The following is a 21,740-nucleotide window of genomic DNA, read 5'->3' as shown; positions in this document are numbered from 1 at the left end:
TATCGGATAGGGTAGCTACAAACGGATATCCGCACTGTGGAACGTCACTCTTCGTCCGAGTCGCCCATTTCCATCGCTGTCGTTAGCATTCTCCCCGCACGCACCATCATCGTCGCCCCCTGCATTTTCCTCCCGCGCATCCACTTCCACACGCTGCGTCTTGAGCGGACGCGACTCGTCCGTAGTGCGTGCATTCGGCGCGTCCGCCGCGCTTTGATCGCCATTTGCAGCCTGGTCGTCGCGCAGCCGCTTCTTCTCTTGGCCCAAGGCCTGCGCCTGTGCGTGCGAAAATGTGACACGCCCAGTCTGCGGCGCACCCTCTTCAAGCCTGTTCATCAAGGTAGGATTCAGCAGTGCCTCCTCGCCATGCTCGTACACGATCGACGCGTACGATTTTTTCCGCGCGTATTCCATCGACTGTGGTTAGCTGCAACGTGCACCTAACATACCAAAGGACTGTCATAGAAAGAAAATCCTTCTAAGCCGCGCATCGCAGACGCTGCGCTCTGCAAGTCGCGAAAAACGACAAACGCCTGGCCACGCATGCCGTCCGCACGCGTGGCAACGACATCGAGGATTTTGCCGTAGCTTCCGAACAATGTATACAGCTGCCACCGGAGCTCTGCATGTAAGTTTAGCGCCAACACGTGCCTTCCTTTTTCACTTTCGTGTTAATATTCCGCACATACACAGCGTTGTTCGGCGTCCCGCTCGACATCGCGGCGTTGCGACGAGTGTGCGGCGCTGCGACGAGCCAGCGCACGCGGAGCCACGTGGCACTGCACCGCACTGCGCCATATCGGGCCTCCGACGCAGCGCATGGCCAGTGTCTTGCTCGTGCTTCGCTCCGCAAGCCGCAATGACGTCGCCTTCGCAGCTGGATATTGCGCATCCATCGACGTTTGCGACGTCGTTTTGGACGCACCCCGAGTATCGCACTGGCGCCATGGTCCTGTATGCGCGCATGCAAGACGGTCTCGATGAAAATGAGACCGTCCTCAGTGTGGCGCGGCACCGCGCACAATTGGAGCGCGACTATGGGCATGGACTCGAGTCTGTCCCGGAGCTTGTGCGAACAAGAGACGAGCTTTTTCCCGGTGCTTCTGACAAGTCGCGCGTGTCAAAAGCGCCGTCCGCGCGCGCACTGCGACTGCTCGTGCACGAAGCTGCGACGACAAACGCAGCGCAGCATTATGGCGCTGCAAAGTCTCTCGAAAGCAATGTCATACTCCCATTTACAAAGTGGGCGGATGCACATGAAGACCGCATCTATGAAAGCTGGGACGTGGTCAATGAAGCGCTGTGCGCCATGGAGCGACATACCACAGAGGTGACGCACCTGCAGATGATGTACGAGTCCAAATGCCGCCAAGCGGATGAAGCAGAGGAAGACGTACAATTCGCGCCCGGCGGCGAAGTGAGCACGCCGCCACGTACGGCCAACCATACGAAGCAATTGTCTCTCACGCCTACACCGCCCGCGCACACGGAAAAAGAAGACGCGCCTCTTGATACGCAGAAGCTCGAGCGCCGCGCGACATTGCGGCAGCAGTTTGGCTTTAAGGCGCGCCCCGAGAACACCGAGCACGAGCAGCTACGCGCAGAGGCAGCGCAGCCCAACGGCCCAAGCCTGCGCCGCTCCGCGTCGCGCCTTTCCCTGTCGCAATTTACGAAAGCCGTCGGCAGCTCTTCTGCGCTCGCACAAGTGCGCGCTGCGGTGAGTGGCTTGGCCGACCCGCGGCATATCCGATTGCGTCGCGACGCCGAGACCGCAGAGTGGCAGTACAGCGACGGCGTCTTGGCATTGGACGCCGTTCGATGCCGTACTGAAGAGACGCTTTTTCACCATTACCAGCTTTTGCAGCGTTGGGAGAGCGAGCGTATCGTAGCGCTGCAGCGTGTGCTGACAGGTTTTAGCCATGCGCTGAACACGGATGTGGAAGCGCTGCGTGCATCCGACGAGCGCATGCAGCTTCTGCCGCGCCGCGTTGTGCCTGCAGCGCACTTCCAATACCTGATCAGCGAGTTCCGCACAGGCCCCTTCCGCCCCGCGCCAGTGTCTTTCAAGCCTTATTACCACGATGAGGTGAGTGCGACCGCAGGGTTGAGCACGTTAGGCTTTGGCATAGATTTGGTCGCCCTGGCCAAAGGCGCGGCGCTCGCTGCCGAAGAACAACCGGCACTTGCCGAGCACGGCAAGGTGCTCACGATGCCGACACTACCGCCCATATTGCATGCATTGCTCAGCGCATTGCAACGCTCCTATGCAGACAAGGCACGATGGCTGGCTACAGATGGCAGCGAGCCGTCGAGCGAAAACGTGCACGCTGAAAAGCGCCGCATTTGGCTGTACGATGTGCCGCTCCATGTGACGCATGCACTGCGCACCAAACTTATCGAGGAAGCGCGCGCCCAGTCCAGCGAAGAAGAGCTGTGGGTGCCCGACCAGCTGCTCGACTCTGTCGATGCGCCTGTTTTGGCGGCGACGGTAAAATTATGGGCTTTGGAGCTGCACACACCACTGCTCCCACACTCTTTCTGGGACGAGGTTGCTGAGATTTACGATGCAAGTGCGATTCGCGAAGAGACGCTAGAAAAAGCGCGCACGGAAGACGCTGATCGCAGCGAAATTAGCAGACCCGTGCTGCAAGGCATCTCGGGCGTGTTGGCACGTCTGCCAAAGCTGCACCTTACATGCCTCGATGCGATCATCGCGCACCTATATAAACTCATGCGCGAAACCTCTGCAAAAGAGAATACAAATGTGTACACGAGCAAGCTTGGGCTCGCGCTGGGGCGCTGCATTTTGCGTCCCAGCACCGAGCGCCCAAGTACTCTGCAAGCCAAGTACCCTGCATTGCTCGTCAAAGACTTTGTCGAGCACTACGAGACGCTGTTTCCCCCACTGATGCTGGTCAAGGCGAAAGAATCGGATGCATATGCACTCAGTCCATTCCGCAGCGAGCAGCTGCGCCGTCGATCTACCCTCGTGGACCAGCGTATCAAGCGGAGCTCGTTGCAGAGCAATGCGCTTCCCACCGTCGGTCTCCAACGCCGTGCTGCACAGTTTGGCCAGCTGCACAATGGCCGTGCAATTGCGAGGCACGCATCCGTGTCGTATCGCACCGCCAAGGACGCACCTAGTGGGCTGAGCCTTCGCACAGCGAGGTCCGTCTCAGCGCAAGTCCCTGGCACGGCTCTCTCGCCTGTGCGCCAATCGCCACTGCGCGAACAAAGCGGTGCTGACGAAGAGAATGTTGCTTCGGTGATGCATACACCTACGAAAACGCGCCAGGGTCCGGCATCCTCCCTCACGGACCGGCAGCCGTCCAACACAATGGCCCGGTCGTCGCGTGCGCCGCTGCCGACACCGCCGGCAGAAACGCTGCCCGCGGACGCGCATGCTGCGACCAGCACGCCAACATCAGTATCACTGCCCGAACCCGCAAGCCCATCGCCTACGACGCGTGGCAAAGCAAGTATCCGTGGTCCCCGTGGCCCACGAACCGCTGCTTAACACTGTATAGCGCCGCACCCGTAGCTTTTCCAAGTGGAGGCCAATTGTCCCATTGTGTCCTTTTTTTTCGAGCGCAGCTTCCCACGTCCTGCGCAACGACGATGGAGGCAGCGGCTAGTTTATCGAGCAGCAGCGAATCGTACACGAGCGATGACGAAGAAATCCGGGCGTATGGCGATGTCGACGACGCAGATTGGGAGCTTTCACGAGGCGGTACGTCGACGCTTGATACTTATGCAGACTTTACCAAGCAGTACAATCGTGCACGCCAAATTGCATCAGCGGTGCATGAGCGACGCAATGAACGACACGCGGGACATGTCACTGCAGGCGCCGTTGCATTGCCCCCATTAAATCGCGTCCGACGTGCCGCGACGCCTGCCAAGCAAGCAGGAGCGTCTGAGGAGAGTGTGCCCCACACAAGCAAAACTGCCGCACAGATCTCTGCACTTGCGCAGTATGCAAACTGCATTCATATCGACAAGCAGTACGATCCATCACTTGGAGCGGGCGGCAGTGTTGATAGCCGCGTCCCGCGCAAGACGAACCAGCCGGATAACAAGCGCAAAGACAAGGCAGATCGCGCAACGCTGCAGCAAGTGCTCGATCCACGCACGCTTGTGATTCTTTACAAGATGATCCGACGTGAGCTACTGGAGGTGGTGAACGGGTGCGTAAGTACGGGAAAAGAAGCAAGTGTATTCCATGCAATGATGCCTGCCCGTGAAGGCCAATGCGCGAAAAGTGCCGCGGTAAAGATATACAAAACGAGCATCCTTGTGTTTAAAGACCGCGATCGGTACGTCTCTGGCGAGTACCGATTCCGGCACGGGTACAGCCGCCATAACCCACGCAAAATGGTGCGTCTCTGGGCCGAAAAAGAAATGCGCAACTTGAAGCGCCTGGTCAACGCCGGTTTGCGCGCGCCGAATCCCATAGAGCTGCGCGATCATGTGCTTGTGATGCAGTTTTTGGGCGATGCAGACGGCTGGGCGAGTCCCCGCTTAAAAGATGCCGAGCCGCACATCCCTGCCGATGCATGGCCGAGGCTGTACTGCCAATTAATGGCTTCAGTGCGCCGCATGTACCATCAATGCCGCCTGGTCCATGCCGATTTGAGCGAGTACAATATTTTGTATCACGAGGACCATTTGTGGATTATTGACGTCTCGCAGTCTGTCGAACACGACCATCCGCACGCATTTGACTTTTTGCGCGAAGATATCTCGCACGTGGAAGAGTACTTTGGAAAGCGCGGTGTGCAGACCTTGGGACTCCGGCGTGCGTTTCATTTTATTGTGCGCGGAGCGCCGCAAGTACGACATGGCGGCTTGGCAGGGCTGGAGAAGCTGGAACTTGCCGATGCACAGATCGATGATGCTGTGCTGCATGCCGAAGTGGGAGGGCCTAAGGACGAGTCAGAAGCCGGGCTCGTGGCGCAGATCCAGCAGCTCTTGGAAGAAGAGGTGGCAGAAGATGCGGCGCAGCACGAAGAAGCCGTCTTCCGCCAGAGCTACATTCCCCGAAATCTTGACGAAGTGTTTGATCCGGAGCGGGATGCTCAAGTCACACAGGAAGGCCAGTCACACACACTTATTTACTCCGGCGTGTCTGGCATGGACCAAGTGCTGGCCGAGCACAATGCAGAAGAAGACGATAAAGAGGACGATACCACCGAGAGCGAGCTGGAGAATGATTCCGATTCCGACTCGTCCGATTCCAGCTCCGACGCGCTTGCGCAGGGCAGTACCAAAGCCTTGCGCAAAGAGCACAAGAAACAAGTCAAAGCGGCGAATCGCGAGCGGCGCAAAACCAAAATGCCCAAAGCAGAGAAAAAGCGCAAGATGAAAAAGTCGTCGGGGAAGAAGAAGTAAGGGAGTACAAGCGCGAAAAAAAACGTACGCATAGCATTCGTAACTACATCAGTTAGCGCTGCTTTCCTTCACAACCAACTCTTTGCGTGGCGTGGAAGGCACGCTCTCTACGACCAATGCACCAGGCAGAAGCACAGAAGGATCCGAAATTTTCGGCGTCTCTGGGCTGGAGGGTATACTAGCAACGCGGTACTGCGCCGGACGTGGCCCTCTGCGCGCACGCACAGGCGTTGCATCGGCATACGCCAGATTTAGTTGGCTCCGCGTGCGCAAAATAGTCCTGTCTCTGAGCGCATGGCCGCTGGCGGACTTGGACGGCGTATCAGTCACACTCAAATCAGCCAGCCCACGCAGCACTCCTTTTGTGGTGCTTCTCGGCGCAGAAACCACGTCGTGGACCTCGAGTGGGTTCGCCGTGATATGGCAGGCGCGCTGGAACGCAGCAAAGTACTCCGACGCACGGACCACCCAACGTGGAAAGCTCGCAGGCCGCCGCATGCTGACGCTTGCGGTGGCTGCCGCTGCTGCTGCGGCAAGCACGCGTTTCGCCATACGCTCCAAAAGCGCCAAGTGCTCCAGACTCCATGTATTCGTCGCATACGCCCATGGCTCGTGGGCAAGTCCGCCGATATGCGCCAATGCACCGCTCGCCAACGCACGGTCCGAGTAGCCGCCTTCCAATAAGGACACAAGCTTCCCTTGGGCCACCTCGTCGGCGAGGTTTGCCGCGTCGCGTGCAAAGCGTGCGTAGAATGCAGGTGGAACATGCTTTCCGTGGCGCTGCATGCCGGGATACTCGTGCGTGCACGCATCAAAGCCGCATGAAATCACGACCAACGTCCGTGAAGGGAACGCCAGTGTATCTCGCACGAAGCGACGCGCATGATCAAACAAGGGCGCGTATTTTGTAGTATACGCCGCGTCAAACTCAGCGTCGTCGTCGTGCTTGTCCAGGTGCACTGTTGTCAGTCTGTTCTACGCAGCGTGTGTCCTCAGTAGGTTGGTTCGTCACAAGATGCCTTTCGGCTCCTTAGCGACCTTTTACTAGAAATGCAATCCTCGGACAACGAGTGTACGTACCATTCCATATCCACTGATCGTGCGCGCCATCCAAGCACACACTCGCGTTCCGAATCATCTCCACGTCACCATTCTCGCATGGAAAACTCTCGATATCGTGCACCGAGCCATAAAACACGCGCAAGCCACGCTTGCCCACAAGCTGTTCCTCGGCCTGCTCTCGCACCCACGCACCTTGCATTTCAGCAGCGCGCGCCGCGGTACGTGCACTGCCACGGCTCGTGCGCGATGCATTGCCGAGCGCTGCAAGTCGCGCGTTTCTGTCCGCGTCGTGCAACGCAGCGTCTGCATTCATTCGCCACGCCAGCGTCTGCGTCCCATTACCGTGGTGCAAGTCAATGTCCAGCACCACCACACGGTCAATTCCATGCTCAATGTAGCCATGCGCGGCAGCCACTGCGGCATTGTTCACCCAACAAAAGCCCTGCGGCTCGTTTCCGCTGCAGTGGTGACCAGGGGGACGCGAAAGGACAAACGCACGCTTGGCGGGAATATGCGCAACGGCATCGGGCTGCTGCAGCGTCGGCAAGAGCGTCGCTTGTGCTGGGCGAATCTGTGTCGACGTCGTCACGCTCGAGCAAGCGGCTGCGACCACGCGATCGACCGCTTCTGTCGAGGCGCCGAGCGCGTGAGCAATCGCGGTGCGTGAGCCGCCATCCATGCCTTCTGCGTGAGGACCACACAAATACAAATCGCCTTGGGGCAGCTCCGCAGGCACTTCGGAAGGATGCATGCGCTTGTCGCCCTCGCCGTCGTCGGACGACATATCGGAAAAGGCATTCGAGACGCAATGGCGTCTTTGCACCGTACCTGGCGGCACGCTTGGAGCTCGCGCTGCAAGCGCAGCTACACGGCTCGTGTGCGTGTGTGGGACATGCATTTCCTCGCCATTGTACGCGGTGGCGAGCGAATAGGTTGCGGGCTCGTCGGCGTGGGCATGTACAAGCCGCAGCGCTTCCGATGGCGCATCCAAATCAAGCGAACACTGCGTTGTGAACACACGCATACGTTCCTGTGCACCCCCCTCCTGCACGCGCATACCTGACAGAATGTCGGCAAGGTCGTCTAGCGTGCTTGGATCGTGCGTCGTTTCGTCCATGCCCATTCCAAACGCACCGGCGATGCCAAGTAGAGCCGCGCGAATCCGTTCCGGGCGCTCCACAATCGACGATTTGTCTACGCCACGCACGTACTTGTGCTGCAGCACAGACGGCGCAAGCAGTACATCGACGTGTGCTGTCGATGGTGTTGTTGGCGCCGTGCGCGTGTGCTGCTTGGGCGTGTGCGAAGCCCGCGGCACAGATTTCTGCTCCGGCGTATGTGGGTTAGATACCGCATCCTGCGCAGATTCCACTCCCGACGGCGTCTTCTCTGCCGCGTTGCGCGGCGGCAGCTTCACAATGAACACCATGCAGCAACCAACAAAACGCGCGGCGCGCCCAGTCTTCGGCCGATGCCACGTGCCGCGCTCGGGCTCTCGCCGCGTCGTCGCCACGACTCGGTCCGGCGCTGCGACGTGATGGAGGCGCTCACGTTTAACGTCAACTCGGGCTATGTAGAGGGCGTAGTGCGCGGCTACTGCAATTCGATGCTTACTGCCTCAAATTATCAGGCTTTGACGCAGTGCGAAACGCTGGACGATATGCGGATGCAGCTGTCTGCGACCGACTACGGCAACTTTCTCGCCAACGAGCCGACGCCGCTCGTGACCGCCTCGATTTCGCGTTGTGCGACAAAGAAGCTGGTGTCTGAGTTTGAGTATTTGCGTACAAATGCGGTCGCGCCGCTGAGCAAGTTCCTGGACTATTTGACCTACGCGTACATGATTGATAATGTGATTTTGCTTATTACTGGGACGCTTCATGGGCGCGACACGCACGAGCTTTTGGAGCGTTGCCACCCCCTGGGATGGTTTGAGACGCTTCCCGCGTTGTCCGTTGCGACGAATGTCGAGGAGCTGTATCGCTCCGTGCTGGTCGAAACTCCTTTGTCGGTTTACTTCCGCGACTGCATCACTGCAGACGATCTGGACGACTTGAATATTGAGATCATCCGGAATAAGCTGTACAAGGCATACTTGGAAGACTTTGCCGGCTTTTGCGCGTCGATCGGGAACCCGACAGCGGAGATTATGGGTGAGCTGCTGGCCTTTGAGGCGGACCGCCGAACCATCAATATTACAATCAACTCGTTTGGCACACTGCTTACCAAGACAGAGCGTGCGCGTCTTTTTCCAAGCATGGGGAAATTGTACCCCGCCGGCAACAATGCTCTCGCAAAAGCAGACGAGTTTGACCAAGTCAAAACAATCGTTGAGTCCGTACCTACATACCGCCGCCTATTCGAGGATATGAGCGGCAGCTCGATGGGCACGGAAAGCGCCAATATGGACGGCATTGAGGATAAGATGTTTGCACTCGAGGTCGAGATGAACCGTCTTCTGACCATGTCGCAGTTTGGGTTTGGCATATTCTATTCCTGGCTAAAGCTCAAGGAGCAAGAGATTCGATCCATTGCCTGGATTGCCGAGTGCATTGCTCAGGGCGCGCGCGATCGCATCAATGATTTTGTGCCGCCCCTCTAGTGTTGTAGCCATAGTCGCTTACCAAGCAACTTTTTACGACGTGCTGCCTCCACTTTGCCACGACATCTCACAATGCAGCCCAAGAAGCGCGAGCGCTTCAATGCGAAAGCGCGTCAGTCGAGCGTGGGCGGCAGCTCGCACAAAGGAAAAAAGTCGATGCGTGAGCGAATCGCGATCCAAGAGGCGAATACGAACGCGGTTATGGTCGACGAAGAGACGAAAGCGGCGTTGGCTGCACAAGATCAAAAGCGCCGCGCACTTTTGCGGGCGGGCGGAAACGACGAGCATGGAAAGATTGATTCGAAGAAGCGCAAGCGGCTGGACAAGTTTATAGATGCGAAGCTGCGTAAAGAGGAAAAGGTGCGGCTCCTTGCAAAGCTGGCGCAGACCTCCGAGGAAATCAGTGACCGGACCGAGCTCATTAGCGCGGCGACGTTGGGCACTGGGCGGGCGACGAAGGAGGCGCAGCGTGTGATGAATCTTATGAATAAGGGGGAGCGCAAGCGTGGAGCTGTGTACGATGTTCAGGAAGATGAAGAAGACGAGGATTTAGACGAAGGAGAAAATAAATTTGTTCGCGACGCTGAAGACGACCATGTCGCACGCCAGGAACGTATTTCCAACGCTGCGCGCACATTTGAGTCGGACGGTGCGCACGCGCTCGTACCTACTGCGGCGTTTGGATCTGCACTTGCGACGCAATCCGATGGCAAGCCCGTGATGCCGACGATGCGAAAACGGAAACGGAAATCGAGCATGAAGAGTAATATGGCATTGGCAGATCGGGTTGCTTTGTCTGCACACCGTCCATTGCAGCAGGATATGGAATTTTCAGAGGAGGAGGATGATGTGCATACGTATGATGTGGACAAGGCCATGGAAGAGGCACGCGCCCAAGTACGACACGAGCGGACGTGGAAAGTGCCTGTGGAGCCATTGGGATCGACGAGCGACGTGTCGGTTGCTACAGCAGAGCTGGAGAGCGAAGATAGCGAGACGAATGAAGAAGAGGATGCAGTGTTATTGCATGCGATGCGTCTGCGTGGGATGCGTTTGCCCAAGGACGGAGGCAATGATATCGCGTCTATGGAGGGAAGTGATCGGGAAGACGAAGAGGGCAATGGCGTGGACGATGACGATGGCGAGGATGAATCCGACTCCGACTCCGACTCCGACTCCAGCGACGAAAACCCAACCACTGCACCCTCGTCCAAAAGCCAAGGATTCAAGCAATGGGCACTCGAGGCACTTGATTTAGCCCGTCCTTCCGATGAGCGCACCACCGAAGGCCAGCCCCTGGAGCCCGTCGGCGGCCATGTCCAGCGCGTCGGCGATCTGATCCCCAAGGATGGCAAAGCCCACGGCCCTCTCGGTGTTGCGCTTCCATCCCCCGCCACCAAATCTGCTTTCACGAAACACTACTTTGATCAAGAATCCACACGCAATGACTCCATTGTGCGGCATATCCCTGTAAAACGCAGCACTGCGCTGCAAAAAGCTCGCATGGACCTTCCTGTGCTCTCCGAAGAAGACGAAATCATGCGCACCATCAACGAAAACCCCGTCACTGTGATCTGCGGCGAGACCGGCAGCGGCAAAACGACGCAGATTCCCCAGTTTCTGTACGAAGCAGGCTACGCCTCGAAAAACAGCGCGAATCCCGGCATGATTGGCATCACACAGCCTCGTCGTGTCGCTGCGGTAAGTATGGCCAAACGCGTCGCGCACGAATTGAGTCTCGATGAGAATCGCGTCTCGCATCAGATTCGATACGACGCATCCACAAGCCCGCACACACAGATCAAATTCATGACCGACGGTGTTTTGCTGCGCGAACTCGCCCAGGATTTGCTCCTGGAAAAGTACAGCGTGATTGTTGTGGACGAAGCACACGAGCGCAGCGTGAATACCGACGTGCTTATTGGCATGCTTTCTCGTGTTGTGCGTCTTCGCGAGCAGCGCTGGATTAAAGCCGACGCAAAGCAAATTGCGCACCCATTGCGTTTCGTGGTTATGAGTGCAACGCTGCGCGTGAGTGACTTTACACAAAATAGCCTCCTCTTTCCCACGCCACCGCCACTCATTTCCATCGACGCACGGCAGCACCCCGTCACAATCCACTTCAATCGACGCACCACACAAGACTACGTGACAGAAGCGGTAAGGAAAGCGTCCAAGATCCACGCGCGGCTCCCTCAAGGCGGTATTCTCATTTTCCTCACCGGTCAGCAAGAGGTAGTGACCGTGTGCCAAAAACTGCAGCAAGCATACGGCGCAGAAGCGCATGTCAAGCGCTCTGCCGAGCTGGACGCGCCGTCTGCACGCATTGCCGACGTCGAGGCCGAGGAGATCGAGTTGGGCGTGGCCGAGCTCGATGCAGCAGTCGACACCGACGCACAAGAGGACGCTGCGGCATTGGATAGCGACCAAGACGATTCTCTTGCTCTGGAGCATGCAGCGATGCGCATGCATATCCTACCACTCTACTCGCTCTTGCCGACGCACGAGCAGCAGCGTGTATTTGCAGCGCCGCCAGAAGGCACGCGCCTCGTCGTCGTCGCCACCAACGTCGCAGAAACATCCATTACCATCCCCCACATCAAGTACGTGATCGATACAGGCCGTGCCAAGGAGCGGCGCGTGGATGCACAAAGTCAGGTCCAGTCGTACGATATCCAGTGGATCAGCAAGGCCTCTGCTGCACAGCGCGCGGGTCGTGCAGGCCGGACTGGCCCCGGCCACTGCTACCGCCTCTTCTCCTCCGCCGTGTACGAAGAAGTATTTCCTGCGTTTGGCACGCCGGAAATTCTGCGCACGCCCGTCGAAGGTATTGTGCTGCAGATGAAGGCAATGAACATTGACAATGTAGCCAACTTCCCCTTTCCAACGCCGCCGGACCGCACCGCGCTCCGTGTTGCAGAACGCATGCTAATTCATCTCGGCGCGCTCGAGCGTGCCGAGGCCACCGACGGACAGGGCCGACGTGTTTTGCAAGCGTCGATCACCGAGCTTGGCCGCACCATGGCCCTCTTTCCCATCACGCCGCGCTACGCTAAGCTTTTGGCGCAAGGGAACCAGCACGGCTGTCTTCCGTACGCAGTCGCGTTGGTCGCTGCACTGAGCGTCGGCGACGTATTTGAGCGCGAGGACTTGTTGCGCTTCAGCGGCGCAGACATGGATCCTGCAGAGGCAAAAGAAGCGCGCGGCGCTGCGCGCGCCGCATACTATGCATCCATGCGTATTTTCGACGCGCTTGGCCAGGGCAGCAGCGACGCATTCCGACTTCTCAGCGTCGTCGGCGCCTTTGCCCACGAAGCAGCGCACGGCCGCTCACTGGCGTTTTGCGAGCGGCACTCGGTGCGCCTCAAAGCGATGGACGAAATTCACAAGCTGCGCGCACAGCTCGGGCGCATTCTCCTGGCCAACCTCGGCGGCATTGCCGTCCAGGAGCGCGAGCGCATCATGGATCCTTCATTGCGTCTTCCCGGCCCGGCGCAATGCAAGGTCTTGCGCCAGCTACTTGCCGCAATGTATGTCGACCGCGTCGCGGTGCGTGCTGATGTGGTCGGCGCGCCGGAAGCCGAAGGAGCTCGCGGCGTAAAGCATGCGAGCACGCGCGGCGTGCCTTATGTAGCGCTCGGCGTCCACGGCGTCGTCTACATCCATCCCAGCTCCACCTTTTTTCACCGCCCGCCGCCAGAATGGCTTGTGTTTGGCGAAGTGCATGCAAGCGTGTCGAAGGAGGCGCGTGTGGAAGGAATAGACGCGCCCCCACGCAAGCAATGGATCAAGATGCTCACGCGGATTAACCCGGCGTGGCTGCCATTGCTGGGGCCGACCCTGTGCAACTATAGCCAGCCTCTGGACGCCGAGTCGCACGGGATCCTTGGCCGGCTTGCAGGCTCGGTGCGCGCACTGCGCCACGGCACTGGGTCTGGCGTGACAGAGCGCCAAGTGATGCTGATCCCGCGCTATGGCGGCGCTGCAGAAGACGGCGGCGCAGGGCAAGGGCTCGGTTGGGAACTTGCTCCCGTCAAGGCTACACAGCGCTACGAGCATGGCCGGTGGATCACGGTTGGGCGCTAGGCGTCTCTGAAACTGTTTCGCCGCTGGGATCAAATTCCACATTCTCGGGGTGTTTGTAGCCCATGCGGATGTACTTGGTGTGGCTTCCAAACGCAATTGCGAGTATAGCGCAACGTACCTAGCAATGCATCTGTAGCAGGATCGCGCAGTTCGATGCGTGTGTACGCAAGTGTCTTGCCTGCGGTCAGCGCTGTGCCAACGCACCCATGCCAACGACGGTGCCTGTGGCAAAAACGGTGTCGCCTTCGCGGCCTGCGGGCTTGACGAACGTGGCGCTTATATCGGTAGACACACCAGTATTGTGCCATCCCATCGATGCCACCGCAAGAGATCCTACAGAATCAACTAGCGTAGCCACTAGGCCTCCATGCAGCGTGCCAGCACGGTTCAGGTTTTCGCGTCGGATCGCGAACGACGTCGAAATGTGGCCTGGCCGTGCAGCATCGATAACAAGGTGCGAAGTGTTGTGTGCGTCGTGGCCATCTATTTCCATCCTGGTATCAGTATAGTACACACGAACATCTTCTTGTGCACATTCCGCACAAACTCGCGGCACGCCGAGCGCAGGGGCACTGTGCGCAACATAACGAAGCGCACTGCGCAGCCTCCACAATGGTCCGCGCCCCGAAAGCACAGACCTCGCGTGTGGTTTCGCGGTTCTTTGCGGGGGAGGCATCCTTGGCCGTGCCTGACTACCTAGCGTCAAATCTCGACGGTACGCAAGTGCAATGCTTATTGCAGTCCTCTTTTGCGGGATCAATCCCGGCACCAGATCGGCCGCACAGGGGCGGCACTATGCGCATCCATCCAATGTACGTACACGTTTGCTAACCTAGCACTTTTACCAGTGTGTGCATGCTGCAGGGATCACCTCGGAGCTTCTCACGCCAGAGCACGATGTAATGTTTCCCACCCTTGCGCCGCACGCGCTTGGGCTCACGAACTTGGCACACAGGCCAACACGGCGGAGCGAGCAGCTACGCACGCAGGAGCTGGAGTGCGGTGTGCCCGCGCTTGTGCACAAGGTACGGCAGTATAAGCCAAGAGTGGTGTGCTTTGTAGGAAAGCAAATCGGGCGAGTGTTTGAAAAGGTGCTGGCCAAAAAACATTGCCTTGGCGATGCGGCGACATTGCACCTTCCACGCTCGGTGCTGGGGTTCTGGTTCGATCGGAGCTCAGGGACAAAGACGTTTCCCGCACAGGATGGGGGGTACGGTGTGATGCCTTTATGTGTTGTGCATGATCATCAGCGGGTGACGCTTTTTTATTGCACACCGTCCACCAGTGCAAGAGTGACGCACCACCAACTCGCAGGAAAGATACGCATCATGTCGCATATTCCTGCGCTGCTGCGTGCGCCAGAGGAGTTTAGAATAGGGGAAGACACGTTCCCTGTATTGATTCCACAGATCATTGTATAGTATGTACATTCTACGACGCTGTGAGAACGACTGAGTGCGTGGGGTCGTTTTCAAGCATGCAGCGGTTGGTATTCGGCGGCTTATCGGCGCTGGGCGCAGCCTCGGCAAGTGCCTTGTCTTTGGCACTCGCAGGGTCTGGCGAAGAGAGCCATGCAAACACGTCTGTCTCGATTGCTTTGGAAGAGATGCATGGGGGTACACTGGGCGGGTCTGCCGCGTGCGAATTGGGCTTGTCCGGTGTGAAGTTTGTGTCGTGGACGATGTCATGGTGGGTATTGGCCATGTCTTCAACGTCGCAATCGGGGATCGGGTAGCTGCTGGAGTAACTGTGACTGTAGGCGCCTTGCGGGTGGTCATATCTGTTAGCGTAGTCGGAGCCAGCTTGGTCGTGACCATAGCCAGCTTGGTCGTACTCGTAGCCTGTATTTTGGTACTCGTAGCCAGCTTGGTCGTGACCGTAGCCAGCTTGGTCGTAGTTCTGGCCTGCATTTTGGTACTCGTAGTCAGCTTGATCGTACTCGTAGCCTGTATTTTGGTACTCGTAGCCTGCTTGATCGTACTCGTAGCCTGCATCCTGCTCATGGCCATAGCCAATACATGGAACGTCACAGCCCTGGCCATCGTAGCCATGCACGTATCCATCCTGGACATACCCGTAATGGTACGCCATGTACGGATCATGGCTCGCGTAGTAGTGATGCCAATATTCATTGGGCGGATACGCATCGTACCCATTCGCCCGCATGTTTTCCGTACGCTGTGACTCGGGGCCCAATGCCAGTCCTGTATGCACCGGGTTCGCGTCTCTAAAAAAGTCAATTTCTTTTTCAAAAGCAAGTGCTTCTTCGGAAACGTGCAAAGGCGCTGGGACTGCCTCGGAGTCCTGCAATGGTGCTGGGACTGCCTCGGGGTCCTGCAATGGTGCTGGGACTGCCTCGAAATCCTGTCGGGCCACTTGTGTCTCACCAGAGCCCTTCCGAAGCTCTTGTGCTTCTACTCGTGCAGAGCCATTTATAGTGTCAAGCGCCCCCTCACGACCCTTGTACACTTTTTCTTGAGCCCCTTTTAGCACTTGTCCTGATTCCTGCGCTCGCTCCGCATGCATCAACTCGGCCGTATGTGCATGATCTTCTGCAGCTCGCTCGTCGCACGCAGCTTTCGCGCTGCACACATTCGACTCATGGAAACTCGCGGCGCCGGCGTCCGATGCTTCCACTTGTATGAGCGGTACGTCATCCTCATCCAGCACAGACGGGAATGCATCCGTCTTTGCAAATGTGCCGAGCGGCGGCATCCAAGATTCCGGCGCTATATTCACTCCGTAAGGGAACGACGACAGCATTTGGAGCGACATGCGCACCTGCCGATTTTCTTCCAGAAGTTGCCGGATCAGTGCTTGATTCTCGGCAATGATAGCGGCTTGTGGGTGCCGCGACGCCAACGGCTCCTCGTCCTCGCCCGAATCGCTCTGATATTCATCCAGCACGCCGATAGATTGTGGGCGAAGTCGCGCAAGCGGCACATCGTCCTCCTCCTTCTCCATCCAGCGCGGCTTGCCTTTATCGAAGCGCGTCGAAGTACGCGTAGGCTTGACGCTTCCAGCGCGTGGCATGTCGTCTTCAGAGCCACTTTCATGCCACGCTGCTATTTCTTGCTTGTCGCGCTCGTCTGCCTCTCGGGCCTGTGCCTCGATGGCTTCCTGGACCGTGGGGAAAACCACGGCTTCCTGGACGCCGGGATGTGCCAGCATTTGCGCAGCGTCGTCCTCAGAAATTCGCATCATATCGGACGCATTGGATTTCTTCCGCACAAGCGGCTCGGCGCCATCTTGGCGCAGACGCCGCGCAAGCTCCTCGTCCCACTGCTGCAAGTCGCCAAAAACTTGTTGCATACGGCCGCGTGTGTCATTGTAAAAGCCATTGAGCGTCTCGGGCGGCGCACTGTGCCGATTCCCCTGCAAGTTGAGTTGGCCGTAGAATCGGACTTGAGTTTCGCGCCGCTCTGCTTGCTGTTTTGCAAGGCCAACAAGACTTTGCCCGTAAAGTTTGCCTGCAGGGCGCCGGTCGTCTTTCCACGGCTGCTCGGGATCGGATTCTTCGCTTGTAGTGTCGGAGCAATCGGTAGACATGTGCTCGGACTCCTCGCTAAAGCTCTCCTTGTCTATGCCAAACGCAGTAACGGGCTTGCCTTTCTTTTGAGCAAGAAGACGCAAGCGATTGCGCTCCTGCCTTGCGTTTCTGCGGCGCATACGCTCGCGGTGCATGCGGCGTTTTGCCAAATGCTCCTCTCTCGTTTGAATGCGTACATCCATCAGCGGCACATCATCGTCCGAGTCGTCGTCGTTTGGCGCCATGCGTCCGAAATACTCCAGAGTAGAGGTAAATCGCTCAAAGCCCCAGCCATGCCTGTCCACGTCTCTGCGGACAAGCACGTTGCGGAAAAGCGCCGTGCTGGGATACAGCACGCGGCGACCGATGCCAAAAGGCACCGTGACCGGTCCGTAGTCATACTCAAGGTAAGCAGTGTCGCGCGTCTTGTTCCTAGGAAGAATCATGCCATGGTCGTTGACGTAAAAGGCACCTTGGGGGACGTAAAATGCGCCCAGCGGTGGAATCTCACGTGGTGTACTCGCTAGCGGCGCAGGAATGCAAATGTAGGGCGGGATGTAGGTATGTGTGTGGGCGGGATCGAGCGCTGGGGCCTCGTAAAATTCGCCCGCGTCGGGTTCTCGGGTCGCTGCTTGGGGTGCATTACATGTCTCATCCGCGCCTTGGTGTACCTGCGGTGAAACAAGACTCACACCGATCATGTCGTCTTCCGCAAGCGCCAAATGCTGGGGAAATTGTGCAAAGTTTGTGTCGGGAATCGGAGACGGATCCTGCAACGCACGTAGCGGCGCATGCGCCTGTGCTTCGGATGCACGGTCCAGCGTGTCGCTCACCACACGTGTGGAATGTTTTGCTTTGCGGCGCTCTTTGAACAGCAGTTTCTTCAACTTGTTTGGCCGGCGCCATGTCGAGCTGGACAAGTCGTCTTCACGCTGGGTCTGCCGTCGTGCAAGCATAGGCGCAATGTTGAAATGTGGGTCCGCCCCGTTTTGGCTGGCGGTCTGTGGTGTATGGTTAGCAATGTCCTCTTGCACAGCGTGTGCCGCTTCCAATGCATGCACTTCACCGGGCCAATCTGAAGCGGAAAGCGAGTGGCGCCTGCTAGTGCGCCGCTGAGGAAGGACGCGAGCACGGAATGCTTGCAGTCCAGGATCAATGGGACGCGCAGCGGGCGGCGCGACACTTTCGCCAAACGGATTAGAAAATTCGGGCGTCGGGGATGAAGCATCAACCGGTGCCCAATCCACGCTTACGTCTACGTCGGGCGATCCGACAAACGGCTTCGTTTGAGCTTCTTGAATACGTGCAAACAAGAGAGATGCACGCGAGGGCGGTGCATCGTCAAAGTCGAGCTCGGAGGCCAAATCTTTGGCCCCGCTGAATAAAGACGGCATCGACGCAGAGGGGCGGAGTGCAGGAGAAGACGGCGGCTGCGTCTGATGCGACGTATCCGTGCCATCTTCTGCAGACAATTCCGGCGTGTTCCATGCACTGAGCTCTAGCAGTGGCGACTGTAGCACTTGCGGCGAGATGGTGAGCCGGGCAAGCTCAGTTGCGGTATCATTCTCGCGGCAAGGCGCTTGTTCTTTTGTCTCATCCTCGGTCTCCTCCATCCATCTTGCATCCATTCCCAGGAATGCGCGTGTGATTTCGCGCATAGACTGGAGTGGCTGCATGTAAATAGGACGCTCATAGCCCTCGGATTGGTGCTTGTGTGCGTCACGGAATAAGACGCTTGTGTTCGAGCTTTTTTCCAGCTGCGACAGCTGCTCAATAGTAGCGATTGACTCGGGCTCCATAGTCGATACAAACTCTATACGCCGCTGGATTTGTTCGTTGTCGGCTTCGATAAGCGCCGTAGCGAGTTGGATGCGATGCTTTCGACGCCGCGCCTCTCTCGCCTGCTTTCGAGAAGAAGTGTGTGCACTCCCGTGCAAATTATTGTTGCTTTCCCATGCGTCGAATACCGTGGTATTGACCATGCCAGTGCAGAGCGCTAGACAAGAGTAGAATGGAATGCAGCGAAGTAGCAGTGTTGTGGACGCAGCGCCCGATTTATGCAAGATGGGGGCGTTGGACAACCAACACATCCAAGAGATCCACCTCCATTAGCAACCGCCGCTGCCCCATGCTGCAGCTCGACAGCGTGCGTGGGATGCGCAGGAAAGGAAGTATGCATGATATATACCTATCCAAGGATCAATTCGTAAAAAATGACCACAATGTTAACAATGATCAGCGGTACTAATGTGAGCAGTGACTTTATACGCACTCCGCAACAAAACACGCACGGCGCCAATCAAGCTGATAAGCCGCGCCTTGACGCCAGGTTCGCTCATGTCCAAATCCTGCTGCATCGAGCGCGAATTGGTCGACCAGCCAACTATTATGTCAGTACATCACACAGTAGCGTACCGCGGCTGAGGAAACGCTCCTCATTAAGTACTGCAATACCATTCACGAGAATAAGTATGACATAAAAAATGGTGCCCAGACCGAGCATCGCGAATAATTCTACCGGGACAGAGGAACAGAAGCTTGACAATCACACCGGCAGAGTATCGCAAAAGATGCGTGCAATCCTCGGTGACGCCGTACCTGAGCTTACAAGCGTGTACAGCGCTACTGCTGCCGTATCCTTCGCACGCAACGCTCGGTTCGTACGCGGTGCGGAACAGGCGGCGGCGCTCGACGCGAGAAGCTGCACGTGGCAATGTAGGCGTGTGTTTTTAGGGACGTGCGCTGGCGCAAGAACAGCTTTGCATGCTACGTATTTCTGCACCTTGTGTGCCGCTGTTGCGCCATGTGCGCGCCATCACGAATGTGGCGCAGCGTACACCCATTGCTGTTGCATTTGACATTGATGGTGTGCTAAAGCAGGGGTCTAATGTCTTACCCGAGGCGCTGCGTGCCGTAAAAATGCTGCAAGGCGATAATCCCTGGCACCAAAAGGTGCCGTACCTGTTTATCACCAACAGCGGTGGCAAGCTGGAAGCTGCACGCGCAAAAGATTTATCGGAAGACTTTCGTACCACGGTAGTACCTCAGCAAGTCGTGCAAGCACACACCGGCATGCGCTCGCTCGCGGAGCAGTATGCGGACAAGCCTATTTTGATGATTGGTGGTCCGGATATGCCACCCGGTGCGACACGGAACGTGCTCGAGAGCTACGGATTTCGTCATGTATACACGGCGCATGATTTGCACTCCTATGCTCCCGCTTCGTGGCCTTATTCCGTGTCATTGCCTGAGCAGGACGCCGTGCTGAAGCGTGTCGACTTTGCGAACATTCACTTTGCTGCTATCCTGGTGCTGCACGATAGTCGCGAGTGGGGTCGGGATATCCAGTATTGTGTGGATCTATTGCGTTCTGATGGCGGTGTATTTGGCACTGCGCTCGCCAATGACCAGCTCCGTGCACGCCCCGCGATGCCAATCTACTTTTCTCACGCAGACCTCATGTGGGGCAACGAATTTTCAGTGCCGCGCCTTGGGCAAGGCGCATTTCGCATTGCGCTTGAGGCGGTGTATGCACGCGTCACTGAAGGAAACGAGTTTAGAGCGTACACGTACGGAAAGCCCGAGGTGTCTTCGTACGAGTACGCCAACAATCTTTTGCAAGAAATGCTACGCGGGGAGTCTGACCATGCCGGTGCGCAAATCGCGCCGCAGAACGTGTGGATGATTGGGGATAACCCCGCGTCTGATATTCAAGGCACGTCCCGCATGCAAGCTAACCTTAGGCGCGAACAATTTTGGCTGGTCCTCTGTTCTTGTCCGTACGGGCGTATACCGCGACGTAGACGGTCCGCCATCGTCACCGCCAACGCTAATCGTGGACAATGTTGCAGAGGCAATCAAAAGTATTATGAAGCGTACCTGGTCATAACTATATATCGTAGAATGCAGCGGGCTACGCCCCCTCATAAGCAGGATCGTGTGCTTTTTCAAACAAGTGTACAAAATCGTCTCTCTTCAGCACCGCGTCTCGAACACTGTGAACAGGCAGGACCTTGGATCCAAATGCGAAGATGCCAACAAACTCGTCTGTATCATCGTCGACACCAGTATCAGTGGCATGCGACATGGGCACACGCTGCGAGTTTTGGCGTGACAGATCTGCAGGCCGTGAGCTCTCGCGAACCATACTGGCACGCATGGATTGCAAATGAGTGGCGCTCTCTTGGTCGGGCATACCATGCTCGTTGTTCACCAAGTGGTCAAAGTAAGCAGCGCGCCGCGCCTCGCCAAGCTCTTTAATGGACATTTGCGAATGAATACTGCCGGCACGCTTCGGGGTCGACTGCGCACCGGAAAAATCTCCCGTACGGTCTCCTCCAAGACTTAGGTGTTCTGGCTTTGACAAATATGAACGCGCACCATTTCCATGCCGGCGGCTCCGAAGATGGTCAGGGAATACGGTATGTTCCGTAGGAAACGCGACAAGGCATGTCAGCTGTACATGTGCATCTACCGGCTCATCAGGCGGCATTTCCTTGGTGCCCAAATCCTCTTCGCGCTCTTTGCGTGACTCCAGCGCAGGGCGCATCGCCGCGGTGACCTTTTCGTCAAAGCAAACCGACAAGGGCTGGATTGCGCTCCAGTTGGCAATAGGCACACCCGCCGCGCCTGATCCAGGCGATTCCGAGTAGCAGGAAACCGCCGTTTTCTCCAGCAAAGGCGGTGGCGCTGTACGGTCCTGCGGTGTAATATGCGCATGCGTAAAAAAAGGGCGTGCCTCAAGTTGATTGTTTCGCAATCGTGCGCGCCGATTCCATACGAGAATTCGGAGCACAATTAGAAATATAATTAGCAGAAATACTGCGACAGCCACGATGGCAAAGGTAAGAAACGGCGCGCGGAAAGGCACTTTGCCGTCGTCGTTATCCCGATTATTGCGATCCGACGGGGATGGTTCTTGCCGCCGCACAACAGTAGCACTGGGCCATGACGTGAAGCTAGCATCTGCTTCACCTATTTGTGCTGCATATGCATACGAGGATGCCAAGATCACTGCGTAGGCTACTTGGTGCATAGTGGCGTGCTGCCAACGCCGCCCCATGCGCCCAG

At 57.3% G+C, this 21,740-nt stretch overlaps 10 protein-coding genes across 10 annotated transcripts; 5 read left to right on the top strand and 5 right to left on the bottom strand.

The window, feature by feature from the left end:
- Positions 1 to 15: 15 nt before the first annotated feature.
- Positions 16 to 463, bottom strand: MVES1_001806 (uncharacterized protein; the record flags this gene model as incomplete). Its single annotated transcript, XM_056206647.1, has 2 exons — positions 16 to 417; positions 458 to 463. 2 exons carry the CDS (start codon positions 461 to 463, stop codon positions 16 to 18), a joined length of 408 nt encoding a protein of 135 aa, XP_056062622.1.
- Positions 464 to 859: 396 nt separating this feature from the next.
- rga8 (Rho-GTPase-activating protein 8) lies at positions 860 to 3,517 on the top strand (the record flags this gene model as incomplete). Its single annotated transcript, XM_056206646.1, has 1 exon — positions 860 to 3,517. The coding sequence occupies one exon, from the start codon at positions 860 to 862 to the stop codon at positions 3,515 to 3,517; it is 2,658 nt and encodes an 885-aa protein (XP_056062621.1).
- A 101-nt stretch (positions 3,518 to 3,618) lies between these two features.
- rio1 (non-specific serine/threonine protein kinase) lies at positions 3,619 to 5,391 on the top strand (the record flags this gene model as incomplete). Its single annotated transcript, XM_056206645.1, has 1 exon — positions 3,619 to 5,391. One exon carries the CDS (start codon positions 3,619 to 3,621, stop codon positions 5,389 to 5,391), a length of 1,773 nt encoding a protein of 590 aa, XP_056062620.1.
- Positions 5,392 to 5,439: 48 nt separating this feature from the next.
- On the bottom strand, positions 5,440 to 7,882 carry HOS3 (histone deacetylase; the record flags this gene model as incomplete). Its single annotated transcript, XM_056206644.1, has 2 exons — positions 5,440 to 6,350; positions 6,472 to 7,882. 2 exons carry the CDS (start codon positions 7,880 to 7,882, stop codon positions 5,440 to 5,442), a joined length of 2,322 nt encoding a protein of 773 aa, XP_056062619.1.
- A 42-nt stretch (positions 7,883 to 7,924) lies between these two features.
- Positions 7,925 to 9,055, top strand: VMA6 (H(+)-transporting V0 sector ATPase subunit d; the record flags this gene model as incomplete). The annotated part of the gene is made up of 1 exon (XM_056206643.1): positions 7,925 to 9,055. The coding sequence occupies one exon, from the start codon at positions 7,925 to 7,927 to the stop codon at positions 9,053 to 9,055; it is 1,131 nt and encodes a 376-aa protein (XP_056062618.1).
- Positions 9,056 to 9,127: 72 nt separating this feature from the next.
- Positions 9,128 to 13,141, top strand: ECM16 (RNA helicase; the record flags this gene model as incomplete). The annotated part of the gene is made up of 1 exon (XM_056206642.1): positions 9,128 to 13,141. One exon carries the CDS (start codon positions 9,128 to 9,130, stop codon positions 13,139 to 13,141), a length of 4,014 nt encoding a protein of 1,337 aa, XP_056062617.1.
- A 1,431-nt stretch (positions 13,142 to 14,572) lies between these two features.
- On the bottom strand, positions 14,573 to 18,652 carry MVES1_001800 (uncharacterized protein; the record flags this gene model as incomplete). Its single annotated transcript, XM_056206641.1, has 1 exon — positions 14,573 to 18,652. The coding sequence occupies one exon, from the start codon at positions 18,650 to 18,652 to the stop codon at positions 14,573 to 14,575; it is 4,080 nt and encodes a 1,359-aa protein (XP_056062616.1).
- Positions 18,653 to 18,858: 206 nt separating this feature from the next.
- MVES1_001799 (uncharacterized protein) lies at positions 18,859 to 19,173 on the bottom strand (the record flags this gene model as incomplete). The annotated part of the gene is made up of 3 exons (XM_056206640.1): positions 18,859 to 18,914; positions 18,943 to 19,053; positions 19,086 to 19,173. The coding sequence occupies 3 exons, from the start codon at positions 19,171 to 19,173 to the stop codon at positions 18,859 to 18,861; spliced, it is 255 nt and encodes an 84-aa protein (XP_056062615.1).
- Positions 19,174 to 19,433: 260 nt separating this feature from the next.
- MVES1_001798 (uncharacterized protein) lies at positions 19,434 to 20,559 on the top strand (the record flags this gene model as incomplete). The annotated part of the gene is made up of 2 exons (XM_056206639.1): positions 19,434 to 20,322; positions 20,414 to 20,559. 2 exons carry the CDS (start codon positions 19,434 to 19,436, stop codon positions 20,557 to 20,559), a joined length of 1,035 nt encoding a protein of 344 aa, XP_056062614.1.
- A 24-nt stretch (positions 20,560 to 20,583) lies between these two features.
- MVES1_001797 (uncharacterized protein) lies at positions 20,584 to 21,705 on the bottom strand (the record flags this gene model as incomplete). The annotated part of the gene is made up of 1 exon (XM_056206638.1): positions 20,584 to 21,705. One exon carries the CDS (start codon positions 21,703 to 21,705, stop codon positions 20,584 to 20,586), a length of 1,122 nt encoding a protein of 373 aa, XP_056062613.1.
- Between the last annotated feature and the right edge of the window lie 35 nt (positions 21,706 to 21,740).

The sequence above is a fragment of the Malassezia vespertilionis genome, chromosome 3 (assembly GCF_029542925.1).
Source record: "Malassezia vespertilionis chromosome 3, complete sequence".
Classification (NCBI taxonomy): domain Eukaryota; kingdom Fungi; phylum Basidiomycota; class Malasseziomycetes; order Malasseziales; family Malasseziaceae; genus Malassezia; species Malassezia vespertilionis.
Note: the sequence above shows the minus strand (reverse complement) of the source record. Positions and strands in the feature narration are given on the sequence as shown.